The sequence below is a fragment of the Chroicocephalus ridibundus genome, chromosome 6 (assembly GCF_963924245.1).
Source record: "Chroicocephalus ridibundus chromosome 6, bChrRid1.1, whole genome shotgun sequence".
NCBI lineage: Eukaryota > Metazoa > Chordata > Aves > Charadriiformes > Laridae > Chroicocephalus > Chroicocephalus ridibundus.
This window is the reverse complement of record NC_086289.1, coordinates 21,545,040-21,570,122: the sequence shown is the minus strand read 5'-3', so window position 1 is coordinate 21,570,122 and position 25,083 is coordinate 21,545,040. Positions and strand designations below refer to the sequence as shown.

Sequence of the window (25,083 nt, the reverse complement as noted above, 5' to 3'; positions counted from 1 at the left end):
AAGTCAACAGCTGGGAGTTACTGCAACTGTTCTGGCAAGCCCAGTTGCAAAGTGCCTCATGCCTCACCCCAGCATGGCTGCTGCATCTTGGGCTGCTGGGCAACACCACGAGGTAAGCTTATGGATTCTCCGCTTCAGCTTCTAAAACCGCAGCTACCCAAGATGCGTTGTGGCTTGCCTTACACACCGTGGCCAGTGGTGGCCACACAGCAACAGGGAAAGCCTAGGATGCCCTGGAAAGATTCTTATCTTATCACAGAAGTGTGATGATACCGGGCTACACTCACCCAGACAAGTCAGGGAAGGTCTCCTACATCTCTTCTGTAGAAATACGCAATCATTCGCTATATTGTGACTCAGATTTCAAGGCTCTCCCACATCCAAGGTACGTATTTACGTATTGGCATAACAAAATTCACTGTGCCTGCCTTGGCTCTGCTGAATGGCTCAGCGTGAATTTCTAGTCTGCTGCTATTTTTTGAATAACACCCAGAATTTTAAGATTGCCAACTGTCGCATGGCACACCCGGGGCAGCTGCAGAATCCCAGCCCAGAGATCTGGTCGCTCCTCCTGAGATTTCACCAGCAAGGGATCCTTCCTGCTGCGCTGCGATCCCTTCCATGGACAATGGTACCCCATAAAAGTGCACCATAAACTTCAAAGTTCTTCCTTGGTTTCCTCTCTCCTTTACACAGGATTTCAAAGAAATCATACCTCAATTTCATTTTTGCATGAGTGCTCTCAGCCCTAAAGTTTCTAAATTTATGTTCGCAGTCTTCACTAAAAGATATATCTGAAACCCTTTTAATGTGCCAAGTGCTTCAGAACCAGCTTTTGTCAGACACAAGGCCACTTTCTGGGCACCTTCATTTTTGCTGCAAATACGAAGCAAAGTGGTGTTCAAACCTTGATCGGTGGGTTGCCATGTTGCTTTATGTTTCAGCTCCAATGCAGCATTTGAACCCCGTCCCGTTCCCCTGGGTCATCAGTTCTGTTTTCAGACCGTTCAGGTCTCTTCTGCACAGGGATGTGACTGGGGAATCCCTCTACAGCATTGCAACTACTCTTACCAACTCATTAAAGAAAACACTAGATAAGCTCAGTCCTGTACATGAAATTTGTAGGAATGCATTTGTTACCTCTCTCCAGCCCCTTCACAGCTTGCTCTCTTTTTAGTCTGTTCCTTTGGAACCTCTCACTTTTATCATGATTTCCACCTTCATTGATTTATTGATAATATTTACTGATGGTGGAGTTTCAAATGTTTCATACAAATCCCGCCAAAAAAACCCCGTCAGGGTACGTGAAAAACAAAACCAGCCATTTTATCAAAACACTACATTATTTCACCCTTGAGGACACCCAGACCATATGAGGCCCCAGCACGATTCTCTTCCGTGTTGTATCAGATGGCTGCTTGATGTCAAACAAGGAAACCACTCTTGGAAAGAGCAGCTGGATCCCATAGCTGCATCCGAGGTGCGTGTCCTAAAGATTAAGCCATGGAATCAGACATAGACTTGCACCGCAGTGTCTCCCCTGCTCCCCCAACACCCCCCTGGATCCCCCTTGGTACAGTGGGGAAGCTGCAAGGGGAAGATCCTGCTGCGCCCTGCACACGGCGCGTCTCCCGGGGATGGAGAGGGAAGCTCGAACCGCTGCGGCCGAGGAAGACCCCGCGTCTCCAGCTTCCTTTCTGAAACTGCCAGCTGAAGCCACGTGGTTCTCCTCACCACTTCTGCCTGCTCTTCCAGCTGCTGCGTTTTAAAGAAGCCTATCGAGCCCTTTGGTAAGATGGAGGAGGAGATGGAGACCAAGGGAGACGCAGCCTGTGAGACCAGGGGCCTCCTAGCCAAGGCGCCAGCCAAGGCACCGCGCGGCCGCTGCCACCTCTCATCCCCAGGACTTTCGGCCATGCAGGGGCTGATCCCAGAACCCCCAGTTCCCAGTTCTGGACCTCGGAGACACCGAACTCGCCGCTACGCCCGACCCGGGGGGGCCGGCGGGGGGTGGTTTTGGCGCCCGGGACGCCCCTCCCCGCCGCGCGGCGCCCCGAGCTCGCGGGAAAGGCCCGGAGACGGGGCAGTGCGCGAGGCGGGCGGGCCGCGCGCCGGGCAGCAGCGCCCCCTGGCGGCCCCGCCAGAAGCAGCCCCGGGGGGCAGCGGGGCGGCCGCGGGGCAGCCGCTGTAAGCGGGGTGCGAGGCTACCCCCTTTCCAGCGTGAAAAATAGAATAAAAGTAGAAAAAAAACCCAAAACCAACAACCCATACTTGCTTGCCTGTTTGGCGTTGCGTGCTCAGCCCGCGCTGCCGTTCGGCGGTGGGCCGTATCACCTCCTTCGCCAGCGTGAAAAATGCAAAAGGCGTCAGAGTAATGGATCGCCGGTGGCTATCAATACCTGCCTTCATGGCACACCGTACTATGAAGCACACTGCTGCCGAGGCCCCAGTGCTGGTTTCTGGCACCCTCTTGCAAAACCGGGCAGCCCCGTCCCATCCCAGACCCGACGCAGGCGGCGCGGCCCGGGCTTATTTTTCCCCGATTTCTTTCCTGGGGAGGCGGGAACGGCTCCCTCTCTGCGCATCACCTCCGCACTCGAGGCCCCGTGCATCTCACTCCTCGCTTAAAGATGGTCTCACAAGGCCGTGGTGCGATCTGCGCGCTCCCAAGCCTGGAGCTGGGAAAGCGGAGCAGCTGCTATCCCTGAGCTGGCTGTGTGTTAGCGGGGGGCCAGGACAGCCCCCTGCAAAGGGGCGCATCTACTCGGCCATGGATTCTGCTGCTTGTTATTCACAGCTCCCGTTCGCCCAAGCGTCGCTCAGATTTACTACACGGAAACGCACAGCGGAACTCAGCTGCTGTCCCTCTTCATCTCCTTGCAACGCCAGTGAAAAACAAGGTTGTTCTGTGAAGATGTCACATATCTTATAGGCCTCCGGAGGCTACAGGCAATTTGGGTGGGCAGATGGCTCTCTTGAAATATGCAATAAAGACTAGGAGTGGGGAGCAATGATACAACATGGCAATTAAAAAATGATGGAGGGGATCAGCAGAGCCTACAGACATTTCCAAGCCACATAAATAATCTAAGGGGCATGGGCTTAATAGCTGAGAACATATGGGTGCTAATCGTGTATTGCTCCACCAGAACGGGAAGAAAAAGCTCCTTGTTCATAGACCTGCCTCTGTCCCAGCTCAGAGGGTCCAGAAATTAACTCTAGGATTGCAAAGCTCAGGACTGTGTGTCCTTTCTCTGCCATCCAGGCGGTGGCCATTCTGACACTAGCTGAATCTCTCACAAACCCCAAATGGAATTACGATACTACACTTATAATATCTTTATATGTTTTGTGGAAGGGATCATCCAGCTTGCAAGAGGCTGTGAGTCTCTCTCTCCTCACGAACTTCCTAACTCCCTTCTTGAGGTGGTGTTCCTTGGATCCTCCATCCCATTTCGCGTAATTCTAGGACATCTCCCTCACCCTGAGGACCAGGGGATCTGGGACCACCTGACCTCAGCGCTTCCCCCTAAATCTGCAGATCTTCTCACTGCCTCTGTGGATGTAGCTGTGCTGCTCTGGCACTTGGCAAGAAGAGGGGAGGAGGGAGAGAGAGAGAAGGCAGCCTGCTTTCAGGCTTCCCCACCCCAAATCAGTGCTGGGAGGCTGCGCAGGTAACACTGCTAAAGAGGAGGGGAGAACAGAGGCGTGGGACGGGTAAGCCGTGGACCAGGCAAGCACAAGGAATACAGCCACATTAGTGGCTACTCTTTTGGCATCATTGGGTGCTGCACACGTTTGAGAACTGCAAAACTAGAATAGCAGTGTGAGACTGAAGACTGGTGCAAAACTTCTAAGCCCCAGCAGCAAAGGTAGAGTCCTGAAAGAGACTTGTGCAATATCAGCTCTAATCTGAAGTCAGACAGGTCCAAATTCATCCCTGAAATAATACCTTTAACTTCTACCACAGCTTAATTTGGTCCAGGGCTGCAAGAAAGCTGCTCAGTGGTTTGGTTTAATTTCCATCTGATTTCTCTGGAGTGCATCAATTGCTTAGGTGAATGTAGCATGGTCCTGAAAGCACAGCTCTGGGATAAAATGAACCACCGTCTTACTGGCATGAGAAACACTGATTTAGCTAATGCCATGACCAGAATCAGTCCTCTTTCAATGCAGTACTTTCAAGAGCAAGAAGTTAAGCATGAGAGCAAGACAAGTGGCAAGTCAGACTCCAGAGAGACCTCAGTTTATCCACAGGAAGGGAACAAGGGTACTTCGTGAGTTAATTTGGGATGCCCAAGGGTAAAGCACATGTGAAATACTGCATCTCTAAGACAGCTGCGCTTTCTCAGTTGGGATCAAGTCATCAGCCAGAGACGTTTCCTATTCTCTCCCAACCACAAGGATAACTGTTTCCTGTGACAAAGGAACCTGCTGTCCTCACCACCAGACCCTATGGTTCTAACACTGATGAATTCTCCTGCGCCTGCGTGGCCTTGTTTGCAGGTGGCCTTTGAGACAAAGAGTATCAGAGCAAACCAGCACAGCAAGGGACTCCCAGTAAAAATGACCAGGAGGTTAATTTTAGTGAAGTCTTAAAACGTTAGGAATTGCAAGCCTGTTTCCTTGAAGCTTGGGTATTTAATGAGCTCACCCTGAGTGGTGATCTCCCCCCCTCTGCTCTGTGCAGCCCTCTGGTTGTTTTATTCAGTTATTTCAAATCCTCCTCTGATGTTAAAGCTTTTGAGACAACTTCATTCAGCTCCTTAACACTCTCAAGCAAGGTCTCCTCTCTGTTTCAGCTTTCAGTTCCTTTGCCACCAATCTTGTCTTTTCCCTAGAATACACTTTAAAAGAGTATTCTTAAAGTTTGCCATCACTTGACCCCGTCTGAGCAATATTACAGTTCCAATTATTCTACGCCACGTAACGCACTGAATTTGCTCCCCATTTCCTTTACCCAGGGCTCTAACGACTTTCCATTTTTTTAAAAAACCTCCCCTGCCTCCCTTCTGAATTATATTTCCCTGCCTCTCCATTTAGATGAATGAATTTTTCTCCTCTGCTCAGTTCTTGTTCTGTAATGAGATATTCTTGCCTGATTTTCTGGTGTCATCCATCCATCCATCCATCCATCCCTCCCAAGACTGTGAAAAAGCATCCTCTTCTGACTGTCTGTATTGTGGTAACACAATGCAATCCCAAAATGTCAGAGAGCATCCTACACATCAGAGACTGGAACCCAGAGGATTTACAGGAAAAAGTAGGATGGCAGGTGGACATTGAGCTTTATTTGCATCGCATCACTTTTGGGTACTTCCATGGTCACTCCCGTGACTCACATGCTGATGGTAATTTGGTTCCTCCTAGCACAGCCCTCTCTGCCCAGCCTCGCCCAGAGGCAGGCCGAGAGACTGAGAAATAATGGCAGTGGTGAAAGAGGAAGGGGGGAAGAGGAAGGAAATTTGGGTTGCACAAGTAGAATGAATGGAAAGGGGCAGACGCACCGTGACATGGGTGAACAGGCTGGGGACAGCGGAATGTGAAATGGAGGGGGTGGATGACAGGAGAGCAGTCCACGGTGGGAAGGGCGGGGGGGCCTGGAGGAGGACGTGCAGTCCCGGCAGGACGGGCTGAGCAGCAGGGCAGGCACAAGCCTGGCTCTTGAGACTCTTGGGGCTTGGTTTTCAGAGTCAGCAGCTGGAGTTACACCATTTGACACCTCCGTAGCCTCCCGAGGGCACTCAGGTGGATCTTACCAACCCTGCTGCTGCCCTCCTGCCTCCCCACGGCCTCCCTCTGTCCTGCTCTGGCAGGCAAGTCACGCTGGTCCTGCCAGCCAGGTACCAGTAACTACTCACCACACAGCTCCAGTTCCTGGGGACCAGCTGAAAAATCCTGTTCCTGGAGTCACAGCTGTGCCATGTGCCGCTGAGCCACCGCTCTGCTCCACCTGGGAGATGGACACACTTCACGTGGTGGCAGTAAAAGTCTTTCAGAGGAAAATGAGGTTTACAAGAGGGAAGAAGTTATTTTGTAATTAAGTCAAGGTCCCTGAACCCAAGATGAGGAGCACTTTTTAACCAGCAGCCAGATGGCTCTACAGGCTCTGATCTTTAAACCATCCATCAGCTTTTCATCCCAGAGGCTGTCAGTCAAACAGCAGGCCCTGGAAATTATCTGACCATCTCTCCAGCAGGGTATTTTTGTTCAGAGGTCTTGCTGGTGGGTTTGCAAACTTTATGCAAGTAGCATCATTTATTACAACGAGACTTGCTTCACTAAGGAACATAGGACAGAACATTTTGTTTTGCATGGGAGACACCTCTCTAGGGTTGCACTACGATTTCTTCCCCTTCCTTACCTAAAAGAAAATTTAAAACTAATCACTCCTTAAAAAGAAATATCAATTAAAAGAGTTCCTTTGAGCCCCCTTGCGTCTGTTACAGACACAACTTTCCAGATCTTATATAGTCTTTGGCATTTATGCTTTTGTTACAAGCCTTCTCCGCGCAGCACAGACAGCTGTCGTCCTTGAGCTACTGGTGCTGGAAACCTATTCAGGAGAAACAGAAGAATTCCTGTTCTGAGGCTCGGTCCTGGCACGAAAACACACGCAGCACTGCCATCGTGCTCATGCCATCAGCAAAGAAGGATAAATGCAGCCATCCACCACACCATGCTCACACAAAATTATTTGTCTTCTTAGAGGAGAATCATAGTAACGAGCATCTTCTGCCCTGCACAGAAACCCACACGTGTGAGAGCGCTGACTCTCTGACTCTGAACGTGAAGCGTTCGTAGCGACGCTCAGTGTTGATTCCAGAAGCTCCAGATTTTAAGGCCCACACAGAGGAATCCTCTCTCCCCACCTCCTGCATGGCACAAGCCAGAAAATTCTCCCCACGATTCCTGCGTCTGAGCCCAAAGCACCTGCAGAGTCATAACTTCTCACTGCATCAAAGGAGTTGCCCACTCAATTCTGATGGTTAACAATCCCTTTATCATTATGAATCATTTCAACATCAGATTGTCACGGGACGCTACTCTGCGTTGGTCTGCTACGCTGAAGACCCATCAAGTTCCATGTTTAGTCCAGTGAAAGTAACTCACTTTGATCATCTTACTACTGGAGAGCTCACTTTTTCTCTCACATGGGCCTCCAATGCTTTTTCAAACAAAATGGATACTATAATGGTTTTGGTTTGTTCTGTTGTTGGTTTTTTTTTATAGAAACACTTTATTGCTGCAGTCAATAACCCTGTGTATCACACACAAATAACCAATTACAGTTTATGAAACTAAAAATAATTCTTCCAAGTGGTAATACTGAGAAAAATGAACATACAGGAAAGGATACAAAACTATACATTTAAGTTACTAGAAATTCACTAACTAAAAAATTCTGTAGAAGTGTGAAGTGTCTTGTATAAACTATACAACACATGCCAGTGTAAAGTTGTTTAACGTTATACAATTACCTACCTACAAATGTTTTACCTAAATACAAGATCAGCTGCAATTTTTTAAACAGTTATCTTCTATACAAAGACAAGTGCTTTCAGTACTTCATTGGAATATACAGACACTGCAATATCTCAAAACTAAAAATCACAAAATAAAAGGTTCCGCTTAGAAGTTTTCTTTGCATAACTAATGTAACGCTGCAAAAATCCAGCCAGCAATATCCTTGCTTTTGTGTTTGCCCTGTTTCACCCATGTTTGAGATGAATCCAACCCAGAATCACCATCTTCCTTCTCATTGCTGGCCACAATCTCCACCGCAGACTACACCAGAAATCTGTACGTTAACATACCTCAGCTTTAGCAGACATTTGGACCCAGGTCCCACTTTGTCATAGACACTTACCCAGCCAAGCACAGGGCGGAAGCAACCGGCTCCCACGCGTGGCCATATCCAGGCACCACAAGTTGCACCCCCCTTCCTTACAGCACCGCCACAAGTGGGCTTGATGCCCTGATCGGCACAGGGGAGAGGCAGAAGTGGGCTTGGGCAGGGAGTTACTATTGCTTCCCAGGACCTCCCAGGCCCAGCACTTCTCTAACCCCTTGCAGACTCAGCGCAACCTTCGTTGAATCCCTCCGTCTGAAGCAAAGCCCATCTCAATGACATTCAACCAGAAGAAGCTGTTCCCAGGTCTGGCCATCTCTTCAGAAAACAGGGCAACATTTTAAACACCACCCCTGCTCCCAAAATACAGGGGTTACAGTTGAAGAAAGTCCTGAGAATTCATAGGAATTTAACATCTCATGATCTCTTAAAGGGGATCAACCTTCTGCAGCACACGCCTGTATTTCTAATATGTTCATAACCTGGCAGACAGACCAAATATGACATGGCAGGGAAATTTCCTTGGCACAGCCGGTGCTTTTTTGGACAGGATTTAAGTCAATAGAATGGGAGTCTGGTCAGATGTCTATAGCATGGGGCATATCAGCAAAGGCTCTGGCAATCTGGGGAAGGGGTCATGGTGGTAGATGGTATTTAAGCCTGTATTCCTTCCTACTTAAATTCTCGTCTCAAAAAAGTCCCAGGTAACCCAAAATAACTTTGGCCAAGGAACAAGGACAAAAAAAAAAATAATTTCTGACTTTGATTTCAGTCATTTCAAAAGCTGCCAGAAGGAAGTGTTGGAAAGCCTGACCTGACAGGGGGTGGTGACTCCCCTTACTGACAGGAAGGATGGAGCTCACCTGAGCCTGCATCAGCACCTCACAGCTGGCAGCTGAAAACAAGTCAAGAGAATCTCCTTGAGGAGAAAGAAGGGAAAAGCACCATTCAGCCTTCTCGTGTCCTTTGATGGCACCATGCAGATGCAGAGAACTGCAGCTCCAGAAGTCCACTGTTAACACCAAGCAAGAATCAGCATGAGAAGCGTGACCAGTATAAACAAAAACCCCTGACAGATGGATCTCTTCTGCAGCCCTCCTGGTACGAGCACTCCTAAGCAGTGTAAAGAGTTTAAATATTAGGCCTTAACTTTCATTCAGAAAAGACCTGCTGGGAGAGGGAACGGTTAGCAGCAACACTGGCTAAAACAGTTTCATCTGCAAATATTTTTTCCCAGATGATTTCGCTGGAGATGATTTTTCTTCCCAAGTTAAGATACACAGGGCACAGCAAAAAACGTCAGTATCCTGAATAATACACTGAACACTACCTGGCCTGTGCCACATGGAGCTTCCAAAACACCAAATGAGATTTCACAATGTTTCACCAAGAATCATTTATGACAGTGATTGAGACAGTACCAGCACGTTACACAATGTTGTATCGGCACTTGTCAGAACATTGGTCAGATAGCAGTGCCTCTCAGATGTGAGCAGGAGAACAAGCAGGCTTCATAGCACAACTTGTCCATTTTAATTTCACCTACTGGCCACCGATCGGATGAGAATGTGCACAGCATCAGTCAGCAGCTGATTCTGTGCATCTTGCAGCTGTAACATGAGCATCTCGCAGCCACGCAAGTCTTGTGCACTTGGGCATTTCAGAAGAACACGATGACAGTGTGCAAGACCTGATATTTAACCCACCTGAGTTTATCTAGTACATCTTTTCACAGAACAAAATAGAAAACAAGACAGTGTATTATCTGGGTTCTCAGAAGAGGATCACCCACAGCAGAGTTCAGGAAAGGGCCCCAGTAATTGCACTTTAAATTATGGCAGGTATAGGCAACAAACTCTACATGCGGATGGTCATGAAGTCTGCTGCCCCGATACTAGCAGGGTATGCAGGGTTTGTCTGCCTGTATCACCTAAGCACGGGACGTCCTGACACCTAGCATGGGACACAAACCCATGCCAGCGCAGCTTTGCTAGGACTGCCTAGAGGTCTGGGTATTTTCAAACATCTCAAGAACAAGGTACTGTGTTGTTCATGAAGGTCACAGCCAGTGAGTTTCAAGCATGAGATCACGCAGAGGCATGTGTGCACGCGCACGCTTTTCCTCTACCAGCTCTTAGAAACCACTGGTGTGCGTTGCCTTACCATAGGCCCTTCTCTGCCTTCTTTTAAAAGATTAATTTAAAGATAAATTAATATTACATTTTAATAATAAAAAAAAAAATCACAGATCTCTTATTGTTATTCTTTGGGAAGCCTTAAAGCAACTACTTTTATTACAAAAAAAAAAAAAACCTTCCTCAATGAAAGTTGTACTGGAAAAAGACCACATAAAACCTGAACCAGAGCTGGGGATTTAGTTCAGTATCTCCACAAGTAAATAGACGCTTTTACCTAACTCAAAAGTCCAGGCAACTCCTACTGTGCACAGAGACCAACCAGAAGATTATCACTGACTTTACAGCGAGTTAGATGGGGCTCATCAAGCAGAGAAAGTCAGCTTTCAGATGCAGAGGCCTCATGTGCTGACTTTTTGTGGGGCTTCGTTTCCACTCCAGTCGCACTCAGACTTTGGTTAAACGAGGGCCTGAAGCCGGACAGGGGTTCAGTGATGCAGACTGGTCAAACGAATTAACTGCAGACACCCCAGGCTTTGGGCAGCTCTGTCTGAAGCCCTGCAAACAGATTTTAAAGCTGTCCCTCTCTTTTCATTGAGGCTGACTGAATAAAAAGCCAGTCCCAACCCCAAAAGCACAGACAGAACAATTCTCTACCACGTAATGCATCACATCGGGACTAAAACCAGGCAGGTATTTTAAAACTCATCCACTTACTGCAATATTTACTTCCTAGACCATGAGGTCAGCGTCTCCTCTGACAACATCAAATTCTTGGTTAATTCACACATGACACAGCACTAAAGAAGGAAAACCAATTTCAGCTGTATTGACTACGTATCTTTTTTTCCATAACAGCTCACATTTTTACCAATATAGCAACAAACCCTTTGCCAATGGTTTGTAATGAAAGTTACATCAGGTATATATGCGCAGGTGTGTTGATGGTCTGACCTGTCAAAAAAAAAAAAAAAAAAAAAAAGAAGCAAACCCAATCCCCAAAACAGAGCATCGAAACCATTACGCACTGAAAACAAACACTGTACACGTCCACCACTCCCCACACACAAGTCACAAGTGCAATGTCCTTTGAAAAAAAATTGTTTCTCAAAGGAAACCCAAAGAGGCAGAGTTTTTTTAGTGTTATGTTTAGTAAGATCATGTGGGCATGTGTTGGAAACCACAGGTTGGATTTTTTTTTAATTTTTTTTCTTCTTATAAGGCAAGAGGTTTACGTTCCAGAAGAATATATGGGGTAACGAATGAAGAAATGTTTCGAAAATGACACATTCTTTCAAGTTTCATTCTCATTTGACATACATATTACAAAATAAAGATTTTTAAAAGTGCTATATGCTTTGTAAGTCTCATCACAATATGTAAAGCGAGATTTTACACCTGCTGCCTAAGACAAAATGTTAGTGGCAGTGTTAGCGGTAGATTAGATTCTAGCGCTCTCATTTCCCTCAGTGTCTGGGACAACCTCCTTCATCACGCTTAAAGAACAGACAAACAAACAACAAAACCCCACTCTACACATATTCCAGAATCATTTAGAGTCATCTCCTAAAGTAACAGACTCCATGAAGCTGATGACAGTTCACTAGCGGCTTGCTCGGTACCAAAACCCAAGGCTCGTTCTACCCAGTATCCTGTGGCTCTTTGATCAGCCAGTACGAGAGACAACACGTTGAGAGGTATGCAACCATGATGACGTTGACAGATATGCCAAAGTGATTTAAAAAAAATCCAACAAAAAACAAAAAAAAACAAAAAACAAATGTAAAAAAATTCATCCGCCAGCCCTCAGCTGTTAGCCGATTTTAAAAAGGTAGAGCAGTTTGCCGTAAACAAAGATATTTTAAATCTTCAAGGACATACAGAAACCCCCCTCCCACCAAGCAATCAGACGTGAAGGATTTCTGCAGCACAGTCTTCTGGCTCTGTGTAATGTGAAGAGTTTGTCTCTGAATGGTGAACCCCAAGCATTTCTTTGCTTTCGAAGTTTGGCTCCATTAGTGCAGGTTTTTCAAAAATATTCTTTTTGCTAGTTTCCGGACAGTTTTGTACATATATTACTCGGTTATAAGCTTTAAGTCTCTTCCACAGCTGTACGTACACTTTGCATTGTACATACATGAACAGAAGTCCTCCAGTGAACCCAATAGCCACAACTACCAGCTTAGTCCAAAATGGCCACTCTAGAATCCCTGGAAGAAAGAAAATTAAAAAGGAAAAAGAAAAAGAACTGTGTCAGTATTGGCTAGATCTCTCAAAAACATGCTTTAAGGAAACTGTCACAGAGTTTGGTCCATGCAAACTATTCTGCCATTTTTCCTGGTTTGCCTTCCCCGCCCCCCGCCGGCCCCAGCCCCCTTCAAGTCAAACACATGCGGACTTCTACTTCACATATCACATCTATTCTCACCCACAAGGGAAAACAAAACAATGGATCCTCTGTGCTGCACAAGGGCTCAGCCACAACCACAGAGTCAAGGCAATAGCCAGTAATAAGTTTAGGTCCTTTTACACTTGTTTTTAAATGAAAATTGGATCAGATTATGAAAGGGATTCTGTGGCATGGTTTCCACTTCATAGGAGGAGACTGAAAGTCAGTGACCCAAGAAGTCTGTTCCACTCTGTGATCACACAGTACATGGTGTCATAGTCTTTAAACTCAAAAGGGAACGACTGTTACCATCTAGCTTGACGTGTTCTTTATGCAGACCAGACAATTTTATCTGCATCAGACCCAGTAACTTATAGTTGAACTAGAGCATCTCTTCTGACACAAAACTGCAACTGTTGGAGATGCTGAAGCATTCTGGCAAGTTTACCCTCCCTATTAAAAATTACCACCATTACTTTTCCTGAACTTCTCTAGCTTGAACTTTTAGATATTGGATCTTGTTACATCTCTATCAACTACTTTTAAATGAGAGACTATTCACTTTACACATCTTCTGCTTCCATAGGTCCTGTACCCACCCAGTTTCTCTCCTCTTTAAAGGTAAGCAGCATCACAAGATAGCTATGAAACAATGCTGAATCACCCACTATCAGGTTTCTCAGAGAATAAAATCACAGCCTCCCAAGTGTTCAAAGTGTTTACCAAGATACAGGACAGTGTTCTTTTGGAAATACATGGCAGCGTGGGAGGAACGAAAATATTTCAGTCCCAAAATACAGAGGGCAATGCAATGTGACTACTGATGAAATCCCACTCGTGATTAATACCTGAACCTCTGATTCACAGGTGAGCTATCTGATGCCACCTGTAGGCAGTGACAGCGTATAGTTGCCCCTGTGGAGACATGAATGTATACCCACACACGCTCCCCACACACCCCCAGCTCATTACAGCACTCCCCAGATTCAATATCCAAGTGAAGGGACCAAAGGCAGCATTGTAACAAGTATTAAATATTCACACTAAACCTCCCATTCACATTGATCTGATATATTTCTCGGCTAAAATAACCTGTAGAGAATAAATCTTTGAAAGCATACGCTTTTCATTATCATACAGTAACCTTACACTGAACGGAAGAGATGGGGTTGGATGGAACAGAAATGGAAAGATTTCCTTCAAAGCAGCTTCCTGACTGAAGTCACAAACACTCAAACTACAACCCAAATGAGAAACGTTCAGTTTGAAGCGCGATGCTGCTCTGAAGAGACTGTAACAGCCCTGTGGATTTGCAGGTTTATTGATGCGCAGCTACCTCCCCAGATGACGCTCTTCAATCACCAGCAAAACATCTTCCATCTGCATGTCTAGCTGGTGCCCAATACTCTGTGAGCCAGGACTGCTTGCCTTCTAATGGCTCCTCACCAAAGGCGCAGACAGCCCGGCCCTTCTACCCCCACCCTCAGGGACAGCTCAGCTGCCCAAGAAACAGTTCGGTGACAGCTGCCAAGTTTGCAGCCCAGCACACACAGGTAAACGGATCTCAATTTGTTAAGTTTACAACTGGCATACTAAAGAAAACCTACTATTCAAGAAGGGAAGACTTCCCTGCAGTGGGGTGGCAGCTGCTACGTGAATCTCACCTCAGTTGCATCAACTGGAGTCCTAAGAATCGACCTGAATTTCTTCTGCTTCAGGCACAACCACTCATCAACATTTCTCCAGCCTAACATGGCCCTCACTGGAACCTTATGCTAACCCACCTCACAGATGACCAGATAGAAAGAAAACCCTGCTTACCCTGATTTATCTCTAAGATTTGGATTTAGGTTCCTCTTACTACTTCTCTTTTTAAGAGCTGTTCTGGTTTTGCTCAGTTAAAAGGTAGCCATAGCAGCAAACAAATGCTTACATCCTTATCTGCTCAGTAAGTGTTCCAATTCAAAACTAAATTAGCTAAGGCAGTGCAATTTTGTTTCTGGCTACAGTGGATTAGCTCTCATATCTGTGCATTTCACAAGTGCAAAGTAAATTGACTTGAAATAGACTTTAAAAGCACCCACAGATGAATTTACACTGATTTAACTAAATCATTTTAGAACTGTGCTTTTAAAGCAGCCCAACCTCAGGCTAAAGCTGACTAGTCTAAGTATAAGCATTACCTGCAGACTCATGCTCCGCATCCTCTCTGCATTCAGGATAAATAATTATTCCAAGAGAATAAGTGGGAAGAGAAGCAAGTAACATACCAGTAGTCTGTCCCTGTTTAATCTCTTCAGCGGTCCTGTCTATCAGGACATAGAGAGACCACACGACGCAGGTGATGGCAATGATATGGAATGTTACAGAGCACACGATCTTCCTCCTCTCGCTGGCTGTCATCTGCAGCTTCTCCCACTGGCAAGAAACCCAAAAGCAGAGCAAGAGATTAGGTGTTTACTGCAGTTACTGGAGAGTATAAAAAGAGAACATTGAAAAGACCAAAAACCAGGCAGGCAATCAGTTTCCTCCTAACATGGATTTTAAAAGGCAGACGGCACTATTGCTCCGAGCACAGCATGTGCGTGTCAGCGGGCAGCTCACCCTGCTGTGATGGGAGCGGTCCTGGCGCTGGAGGGGACCTCCAGTGCTCAGCTCCGCTCCGCAGCCTCGGCACAATGTCATCGCACCCTGCTCACCCAGGCAGGCACAGCTCCGCCACAGAGACATCCCAACGCCTTGCGCAGCACAAGCAAGGCTGCTCCTTCCTGCGTTCCCCACCGAGCAGCGGGTACCCACAGCCACTGCCGAGCATCGCGAGTGGCAAAGGGTACCGTGGCTCAGGCAGGCATTCCATAAAACACCGCAGTAAGACTGGTACGTGGTCCAATTGACCAGTGCGTGCAAGACATCTCACGCTGAGCTCTGTCAGAGTCAAGGCTGCTCAGCGCTCAGCTCAAGGCTGCTCTGTTCTCACCTCCAACCTTGGGGTTTCATTCAATCTTCAGGTATATTTAACACTACTTACAACAGCGACACGCGTATTTTATTTTCAAGTGCACTTAAATACATGTGCCCAGAGAATATACAGTAGAACTGGGATGACAGCTTTTGCAAGTGTGAGGATGCAGCAAATTAAATCCCCAGACCTGCGTCTATCAATAATGTTTATACAGCTCAAATAGAAACCACAAAGCCAGGTTGCTGTCATTTAGGAAAGATACAAAGAAAATAGACAATTATTATAAATGCTTCTAATATGCAAGGAATTGTTCAAAAACAGCTTTTATTTTTTTTACCTGAGACAGCCAGAAGTTTTTTTAATAATTTTTTTTGGCAATTTCCCCTATGTATATGATGAAAGCTTTTGCATGTAGGTTACACCCCCCTCATTGTATCTGCTTGGAACAGAGAGTTAAGATAGGCTTTTCTCACACTTTCACAAAATATATGCTGGGGCACATAAGCTTCTCATACATACCTACGTGCTTCTAGAGAGATGTGTTTGATGTCTCCTAGAATAATTTGTAGAAAAAGAGGCCTTTGAAATGGAGGAATAATGTGGAAGAAAGTGAGGAGGACCTGACTGGTACGATTGAGATCCCCGATTATGTTGAATTATTGTTTACAGTGCTACAAATACAGAATGGCTGAACCCTCAAACAGAGACTTTGTGATCCTCTCTGTCCTGCCAACGAACAATCTCTTTGGCCATTCCAAGCCACACCTCCAGTTCTGTGGGCATCCAAATCTCGTCATGGCACAAGAACTGAAGACTTCCAGCAATGACATGCTAAGACTCATGTCATACTAGAAAGCTGTACTCTTTCAATCTTCTTAGAAAAAGACTGGACAAAATATTCCCTTTGGACGTTGTGTTTTAAGCAGAAAATTGCTTTTGCATCTAAACAAAGGTGTTTACTTTTGATATAGAAAGTATAAATTAATTTATTTATTTTGTCAAAATGTAAGGATGTGAAATCTATTTGTGAATGCTCTTCCACAGCCATGAGGACTTGTGTTCTGATTAATTTATATTTCTCCTTTCTGTTCCACAGCTCGAGCTCCTCCACTGGACAGTCTCTCATGTGAACTGCTGGCTCCACAGCCACCAAACCAACCCAGACCATCACATCTCGTCAAGAGACATGACTGCACAGCAAAAGAGAAGATATTCTCCAAACTATGCACAGGCCCAGAGAGGAAACTAGAATCTATAGGTCCCTGCTGCATTATTCCGATGACACAGCACGTGGCATTTCCCAATTACAACAGTCAGCATTTCTGGGTTTCTGAAGTGTTGTTAAAACAAAAAATTCAGCAGAAAACTTAGATTTCATGCCTTCTTTTTTCCCACGGAAATTTTAAAACAAAGCATCCCTCTCCTGTCTCCCCTCGTCTTCACTAAAACTGTGACCCGTTTTCTTTCTCATCCTCTTCCCTTGGTAACTTGGTGTTTGAACAGACCAACGCACTATGCTGTGATACAACCTTAAAATGCTGAGGATGTTTAATTCCATTTCCACCCCACAGCCGAGCACAAGCCCTATTATTTGTCCCATCCTGTTCATAATCACCAGTTCCAGACTGTTTCCTCCTGACTGACAGGATGCTATAAAGCCTGGGTTGAAGATACAGAGGCAGCTCATCTTCTGGCTGCGGCTGAACCTCTACAAGACTCTTTAGATACATTTGAGAGGTAAATTCCTTCTGTTTATGGCTCTGTCCCTACCTCCTGGCATCTGGCCTCTTTCCCACAGATGACCTGTTCAGATATAACTAGTGATGCTGAGCGACTCATTTCTGAAGGTGCCCAACAGCGTTTTCTCACAGGGCACAAACATTCAGAAAATGTTTCCCACCCACTCCAGGCAGAGAAAGCACAGAAAAAACAGCAGCCAATTGCCAACTATAGCAACTCCTTTCACTTGGGATTCTCTAGAGTAACTCCTTTCATGTCCTATGGCTGGGCTGTGCAAAGTATAAGTCTGTGCAGATAACAGAGCCTATGATGGTCAATATTGCAGCTCAGAGGTACGACGCTCTGCACCAAGGCGCTACCAAGGGAAAATCTGCAGTTCTCTAGAAGGCAACAATTCACCGCAGTCATAAGCAGAAGTCGTCCTATCAACCAGATATGCTAAGCTATATACTTTGCAGATTGTACATCTCCATAAAAAAATAAGAAATGTTTGAAATCTGCTCTATTTTCTGCTAGAAGTCACTTTTAGGAATTGGACAAGTTCTCGTAACAGATTTTGGATGGCTGCAGCACGGACATCCCACTCTACATGATTTAGGCTCATCATAATTGAATTTAATGTTTCTCATTTATTCTAGTTCCAGACTGAGGTTATTGTTATTAACCTTTTCCACTTTGGTAGACGTGGCAAGATTTGTCTGTGCTAAGAGTATCAGTGACTTCCATCTTAAAATCCTGATGGTAAGCATCAATTGAAATTGAAAGCCCGGAGGATGTGGGAAAACAAAAAGAATACAAGTGCAAAACTGGCCTTACAATACAAGTAGCGTTTAAGCACCTATACTTTATGCCACCAGACTTATGAAAGGTACTTGCTATAAAACAGAAATGCAGGTTCTAGCAACCTGAAATACTAAAACCTAGTCAATCACAGTCTAAGAAAAGGAAAAAATGAAAACATATTTATTGGTGAACCTTCTTCTACTTACACTGTAATAATTTCGCTAAGAGTTTTGCTCCTTTAAAAAGAAAAAAAGCTCTAACTTTTAATTTACACATTAATTTACAAATTACACTCAGAAAGTGTGATTTAAAGTAAGTTTAACCTGAAATCCTCTTATTTTCAAGTGAACTTAAAAGCCGCGTGGATCTCAGGGCAGCAAACTAAAGCAGGTAACAGTAATAGAAAACTCTGTATTTTTTTTTAAAAAAGTGGATAACTGCAGAGCAAATACTGTTGTGCATCAGCTCTAAAAATGTAATTGTAAAGAAAAAAATCAGGTTGCTGCACACACATAGGTATACCTGTGTGTGTATGTACATCCATCGACAAGCAGAGAGCTGCTGGGCTACACAGCAAACTCTCAGAGCTGGATTCCACTGATGTTGAATTTGCCAGGCTGGGTGTTCACGGAAGTCCTTTGGCCCCTATACAAAACTGACCAGGCTTTCTGAGGAGCCACAGAAACATGATAAATAGACGTGGGGTGCTGCGGGCTCACGGGGAGGGACTGCCTGTTTTCCGAGTGGATCTGTGCTTAAAAAAAGAAAAAAAAAGCATTTCCTCAGGGAAGCAGGTCTTGTGCCTACCTTTCGCAAAGGCTTCAGTTTTGTCTCCATGATGAACTCGTACTTGCACAGTTCACAGCATCGCGTATCTGAGCTCTTGATCCACTGCTGCAGGCAGGCTTGGTGCACGAAATGAAGACTTCCCGTGCAGTGACAGGGCGTAATCAAAGGGCTCTCATCATCTCCTTCACAGTGACATATCCTGAATGAGAAGCAAAGCTGCTCATTAGGAGAGGAGAGGAAGCAGAAAGGATGTGGAAGAGGCATGTAATATCTGTGATCACACACGGCTGTCCACTGAGGATCCTGAGACATACATATCAAAGGACTGTGTTCCATAAAGGAGCTAAAACTAAAGAACTCCATCGCTGCGCAAGCACATACACAGGCACAAAATAATTGAGCACAGACACTGCTAACTAGACAGCTGCTTTCTAACAGATGAGGCGGACACACAGAGCCTGACAGAAATGCAGCATCCAAAAGAAAAAAAAAGGGTAAGAAATGACAACGCTTCATCTAGAACAATAGCACTTAACTGAAAACAGCATTTAAACAGATCAGACAGCACTTCCCAAGACAAAATATGCACAGAGAGGTACAGCTACTCATGGATTACAATCTGAAACAGAAGATAAAACAAAATTCCCAAACCAATGGCAAAACAGCCCACCCCAGTATTATGAAGAGTTAATTTAGACAGCCCGGATTTTGCACAAGAGAAGTGATTATTTCTGTTGCCAATTGCTGAGAGACAGATCCACACTGCAAAGCTACAGCACCAAACTTCCCCAAAATACACCTACTCTAAATGGACTGATGGTTTTGCTCTCCAATTCTTACTTCGCAAGAGCTGCTAAGGAAGCATCAGCTCTGCAAAATGCTCCATTTCCCTCACGGCCTAACTGTGCAGACAGCAAGGACACCCAATACGGTGTTACTAACAGGTGCTGGCATTTGATTTCCAGCTTCAATTTATACACAGCCCTTGGGTTGCATCAAACATCACCAAGTCCTTCTAACCATGTAGAAGAGGTCGCGAATTGAAAGGGGGATAGTAAGGAGCTCAGGGAATGAATCTGTTACTAAGCATATGTGAAGTACATCCTGGCACGCTGCCATCCCTGTCTATTACTGAAATCTCTTACTGATGTGTACCATCTTGCCTCTTGCGACCTTGCTGATAGCTGGCAAGTGGAAATGAAGGAGTGGGTGGATTACAACAGCGTCTTGTTGATGACAAGCCAGTACGGAACTAGATTTTGCTGGTAATGAGGGGGAGAAATCAAATAATATTGGCAAGTAGTAACAAAGCCAGCTTCAGAAAGTGCTGTCAGGGAGGAGGAAGATTAGGGTAGTAAAACGCTAGGTGGAGGGATGGAACATGTGCTCCTGTACTTGGTGACTCCTGCTCCTCAGCCGCATTTTGGTGCTGGGATGGGACACACCTGCAGACAAGTCACCATGAAGACAGTCCAGAGCTGGCTGCTCCCACCACCTGTGCAGATGGTTAATCCTCTTTAGATGGACCTCACACTATGGACATCACACAGGCCCACCACTAACACCTGGTGCTCAGATCCCCCTTTCAACTAAGGCATCCAGAAAGCCCTTTACAAATAAAAGAGTGTGGTGAGATACAAACTGTGAGGAAAAGATGAATAAAACCCCCACCTGAAGCTATATTGACCTGACCTGAGAAGCAATTCTCAAACAGCCTGTTTTCCTCCTGACTCCCCACCCTCTGACCAAACCAGCAGTGACTGTCAGGACAACATGTTGCTCATTAAAAGCAAAGACATGTTCAGCTTGATCTTTAATACGCAGAGCTGATTCTCTCATGATATTCCCCAGTTTGGGCACTGATAAGAGAAAAATACCATCTCAGAAGCCCAAACCCGAAACACATCGCAAGAGAATTTATTTGACTCCAAAGGAAATGCTTTTGCTTAGTAGCCTTGTTAAGTGCATCAGAGGGGCGCAGGACAGCGGAGGGAAGGCTGCATGCTGCAAATCGCACATATTAAAGCAAGGTGACAGGGTGACAGAACAGACAGAAACAGCACAAAGGCAGGGGGAAAGCAGAACGGTCACCACCGCACATGGGAGGGCTTGAAGGTAGGCGGTTCTCTGGTAAACCAACCTGCAGGTATCCCCCGATGTGGACACAGGGGAGAGAGGGGGGAATTTTTCTGAGAGGGGGGAAGGGCAGTCAAGGTCACTGTCCCTCTCAAAGGAACAGAGCGGCGCCCGCTGCTCTTTTGTTTTCAGTTTCACTGAGATGCTGTCCTCAAAGACGTCATCGTCTCCCATATCATCCGAGCAGAAGTCCGTGCTTTCCACCAGCACGCTGGAGGATTTCTCAGCTTGGAAGTGACTGGAGTAGCTCTCCAGTTCGTGGAACTTATGCAGGCTGCTAGTGCTGGAGGTGTGGGAGAAGGAAAAAAGGTAACGCAACAGTTTTTTGCTCCTTGCGGTGTCATAGTCCACTTTGTCCTCCAGCAAGGGGATATGCACAGCGCTGTGGTTCTCTGCTCCTCTCGATGCACTCGAGTAGTTGGAAAGGGAAGGGATGTAGGAGTGCTTAGAATTGCTAAAAGAAAGAGGCCTGAGATTTAGCGACTTCCTCTCTTTAAGATGAAATTTGTTAATCCTTAAACACTGCTCTTGAGTCGGGATCAATTTGCCTTCCGAGCGTGTTCGCTCCACATAGTCAAAGCACTCGCTGGTGCTCTGCGCCTTCTGGTCCACGTCATTGAGGGACTTGGAGAATTTCAGGGCGCGGGTGGGCTTTACGTTCTTAGCAGACCCGAGTGCCTGGCCCCGATCCTGCCCACGGGAGTTTCTCTTTGCTGCATGTAACGTGTCCTGACAGATTACTGTCACAGTGACCCCTTGTGTCAGAGGGCTCTGGCAGTGAGGATTTTTCAAGACAACAGCGGACTGCACTGGACTGTGATGACAACACTCAGAAAACACTGCACTGGAACTGCATGCAGAACAGTGGAATAAAAGCACAGAAAGTAAAAAACAATTACATAAGAGAACACATATAATTAAAAGTGAAGAAATGAGAATTACGGCTAGTGAGGGAATGGCAAACATAGCAGGGGCCAAACAGTCAGTGGGATTCAACGAAGCAGTGTTAGACAGCAGTCGAGTCAAATGAATGGGACGCTTCAAAATGGGAACCCCACATCGCTTACTTTCCCATACGCGTGCTTTTTCAGTTTTGGTTTTGCTTAATTTCAACCTCATACGGGCCTCACTGTAGCCATGCAAACACCACACTTTACCTGCAGATGTCCTGGTTGGATGGTGTAACAGAAGTCCGAGAGAAGCTATGAGGGGCAGAGACAGAGGTTGGACTTCCAGCCTGCAGTGAAATTAAAACAAACAAACAGAAATCAAGTCACTAGTCGGAAGAGTTTGGTATGCACAGCCATCGCCCTCAGGGTTAAACAGCATGTGGAGCCAGGTATCACCCTGTATCAGATATTCCAGGGCTAGCTGCAAGGAGGAAGTGGCTTTACTGTAAAATGCTGAAATGGGAGGTCACACAGCCTCTTCCTTGGAAAAGTAATAATCAGAACAGAAACGTTTTCCCCCAAGGTCAAATGCGGCCATCTCTGGCGCAGAACCTGCCAGCTGTCAAACATTGCACGAAACAATAGCTCAGGAAATGAGCAATGCTACAGTAATTAGAATAATTAGATGGAGGTGTGTGTATAGACTAGTCGGAATTTAGCTTCCTCATAATAGCTAATCCTTCCACTTCTAATGATGTCAAGAGATTAAAGGCTTGGGTGGTGTTCTTTTTTTTCCACACGACAGAACCGTCAGTAATTCAAGTAACTCAGACACTATTTGGGGCTTATTTTCTGTACTAGCATATGCACATGAGCACCATCTGCCAAACCAGACCATTCCCTGAAGTACTCTTTGTACTTTGCGAGGCCTTTCATCCTGACAGGGTCTCCCACCTGCTCGGAGCAGAGGTGCGGCAGCCGTCACATTCGTGAGACCCAACGGGAGCGCACTGAGAAATAGAACAACTGAAGAATTCAGCTGCACTAACTCAAAAAGATAAAGCTAAGCTCTTGGCATACTTAACACTTAACAGACAAGCCTCTAAAATCAATATGGTAAGAACGATCATTGCCTCAGAGTTGGGACTCGATGGGCTATTATTATAGGCCTTTTCTGCTGCTATATTCTGTAGGTCACTAACAGAAACTTCTCGACTCTTCCCAGAGGTTTTGGTGGAGGAGGAGACCAGCGTTGATAACCTCGTAACAGAGAATCTTTAAACCTGGTTCTCCCATGTTCCACAGCTGTCGGACAGGCTGTGCCGCTCACCCACCCCTGCGAAACGCCGCTTGCATTTCAGAATTCAAATAAAGGTTTACAGCTCTTTTGATCTGCAAAGCAAAGCCTGAACCCCAGGAAGGAACAATGCAACCAGCAGAACAACAGGAGTGTCAACACCACAGAGCTGGGCCTGGCAAGTGCACCAAGCCGGACCAGGAGACACCTCTGGTTGTGAAGGCGTGCTGCCGCAGAAGCACGTGGTGCCCAGGCCTGCGCTCCAGCTTGAGACGCTGGGGCTACCTCAGTCATCACTGTTTTGGTGATCTCTGGTCATGGTGCAACACACACGCACACTGTATCTGTCTCAGGTCTCTCCAATTCTATATACTTCATTTATTAAAAGCCCCTATGGTATATATAAACAAGGCTGCTACAGGCTTTTACACTCTCACAGCAAAAAGCAAGGTCCCTTGTCACACAACATACTCTCCTTTCTTTGCGAGAGAAGATGCACACGCTCCTTTATAAATACAGATACAACCGTCATCTTCCAATTTACAGGACTCATCTGTTAAGGTTTTGTTTCCCCAGCCAACAGCACTCCAGTGAGCACTCTATCTGGCCTCACGCTGGGATGTCTCAGGTGCACCGAGCCTGAAAAAACAGGTATCCGTTTACAGCTGGGTCTGCAAGGGCCGAGGGCAAACACACACCTCCTGATCTGTAGGAAGGCACTGTAACTTATTTCCCATCCTACCCAGCTAGATACATGCATAGAACAAAAACCAAGAGAATAACCTTAGGTGAGTCATTTTATGACTGTTACAAATTGAAGACCAATTATTGGCTTTATCCTGGAAACTATGGTTCTTCCCATTTTACACCACTTGCACATGCTAATGATGTATGTTGCTGATTATACAGTGAGGTGAATTCAGGTATTACTTGGAAATTTGCTCTGTATTTGATGCTTAACATCTCCTAAAAGCAGGTACATCTCTGACTTCAAATCCTATCTTTTAAAATGAGTTTGTGCAGTAATTACTTTTTTTTTTAAAGAAATACTGACAAGTTAGTGAAAGACCTGACACACTATAATCTGCTGCTATAATTATGCAAAAGAAAATTAATAAGATTTAAATAATGAACTATTTAAAAAGACATATTTAGCAATCTTCTAAAAACAAACTATTGAACCAGTAAAACAGCATGTTGCATTCTGCCATGGAAACAGCCATACTTAGTTGGAACCGAAGACACAAATCAATTAATAAATCTGTCTCAGGTTTTGTGTTATGAGCAAATCACAGAAGGGTAACCTGCTTAGAATGAATCCAATCTCTCTACCCCTTCACTTTACCAATGAAGCTTTTTTGAAAAAAAAAAAAAAAAAACAGCATATATGATATGACTGTCTAATAGCAGAGGAGTAGATTTAATGATCCAAAATTTCCCTTCCGAAACCATGTTACTGGTTTCCTGATCCAATTGCCTGGCATCAAGACAGTGACAAAGTCTCACCACTTGGGAAATCAAGAGTCTGGGACAAACAAGAAATTGTGGAATTTCATTTGCATTTCAAGCCTGCTATTCCATTTCTGGATGCCAGCACTGTTCAGGACAGCTTGCAAAACCCCCACATCTCAGGCACATTTCCTCCTCTCTTCCTGCTTCAATACGGGAGGTCCTTTGCTCCGTCTTCATACATAATGCAAATGCAACCAGAACATGAACAGAAGTTAACACACTTGGAAAGGCACCACAAAGCGGAACAACAAAACAGTGGAGGAAGTTACGGCCCACCCTCGGTTTAAGCTAACGTAAGCTGCGGCTACCACCAAAAGCCATGGCTCAATGAGCCTCTCGTCTCTCAGTCTGTCCTCCTTTCCTCCCATGCTTTTTGATCGTGAAACTATTTACACAGCTGCATTCCAAATCAGATTAGGATAGTGAGGTGAGGTAAAACTAACCACTTCTTTTACTGAGCTTGTTTAATGCCAGTCACTTCCCTAGCTTCAGCTACCGGAAGAACATCGGTCGGTTAGGGCAACGAGCCTCTAACAGTGAGGCACAACCCACTGACAAGAGAAGAGCATCGTAGAATGCAGGCTGCTGCCAAGAGCCC

The 25,083-nt window shown here is 45.6% G+C and overlaps 1 protein-coding gene across 8 annotated transcripts in view; it reads right to left on the bottom strand.

Moving 5' to 3' along the window:
* Positions 1-7,221: 7,221 nt before the first annotated feature.
* MARCHF8 (membrane associated ring-CH-type finger 8) overlaps positions 7,222-25,083 on the bottom strand; it is a 102,515-nt gene continuing 84,653 nt past the window's right edge. For 7 of the 8 annotated variants that reach the window (XM_063338370.1, XM_063338369.1, XM_063338372.1 and 4 more), the window contains 5 exons: positions 21,944-22,023; positions 20,791-21,636; positions 18,669-18,849; positions 14,647-14,794; positions 7,222-12,197 (listed from right to left, as the gene is read on the bottom strand). In XM_063338370.1, coding sequence (XP_063194440.1) covers positions 11,893-12,197; positions 14,647-14,794; positions 18,669-18,849; positions 20,791-21,636; positions 21,944-22,023 — 1,560 coding nt within the window. In that variant the 3' untranslated portion in view covers positions 7,222-11,892. The remainder of the gene's footprint in view (positions 12,198-14,646; positions 14,795-18,668; positions 18,850-20,790; positions 21,637-21,943; positions 22,024-25,083) is intronic. The other variant, XM_063338377.1, reaches the window with a different exon arrangement.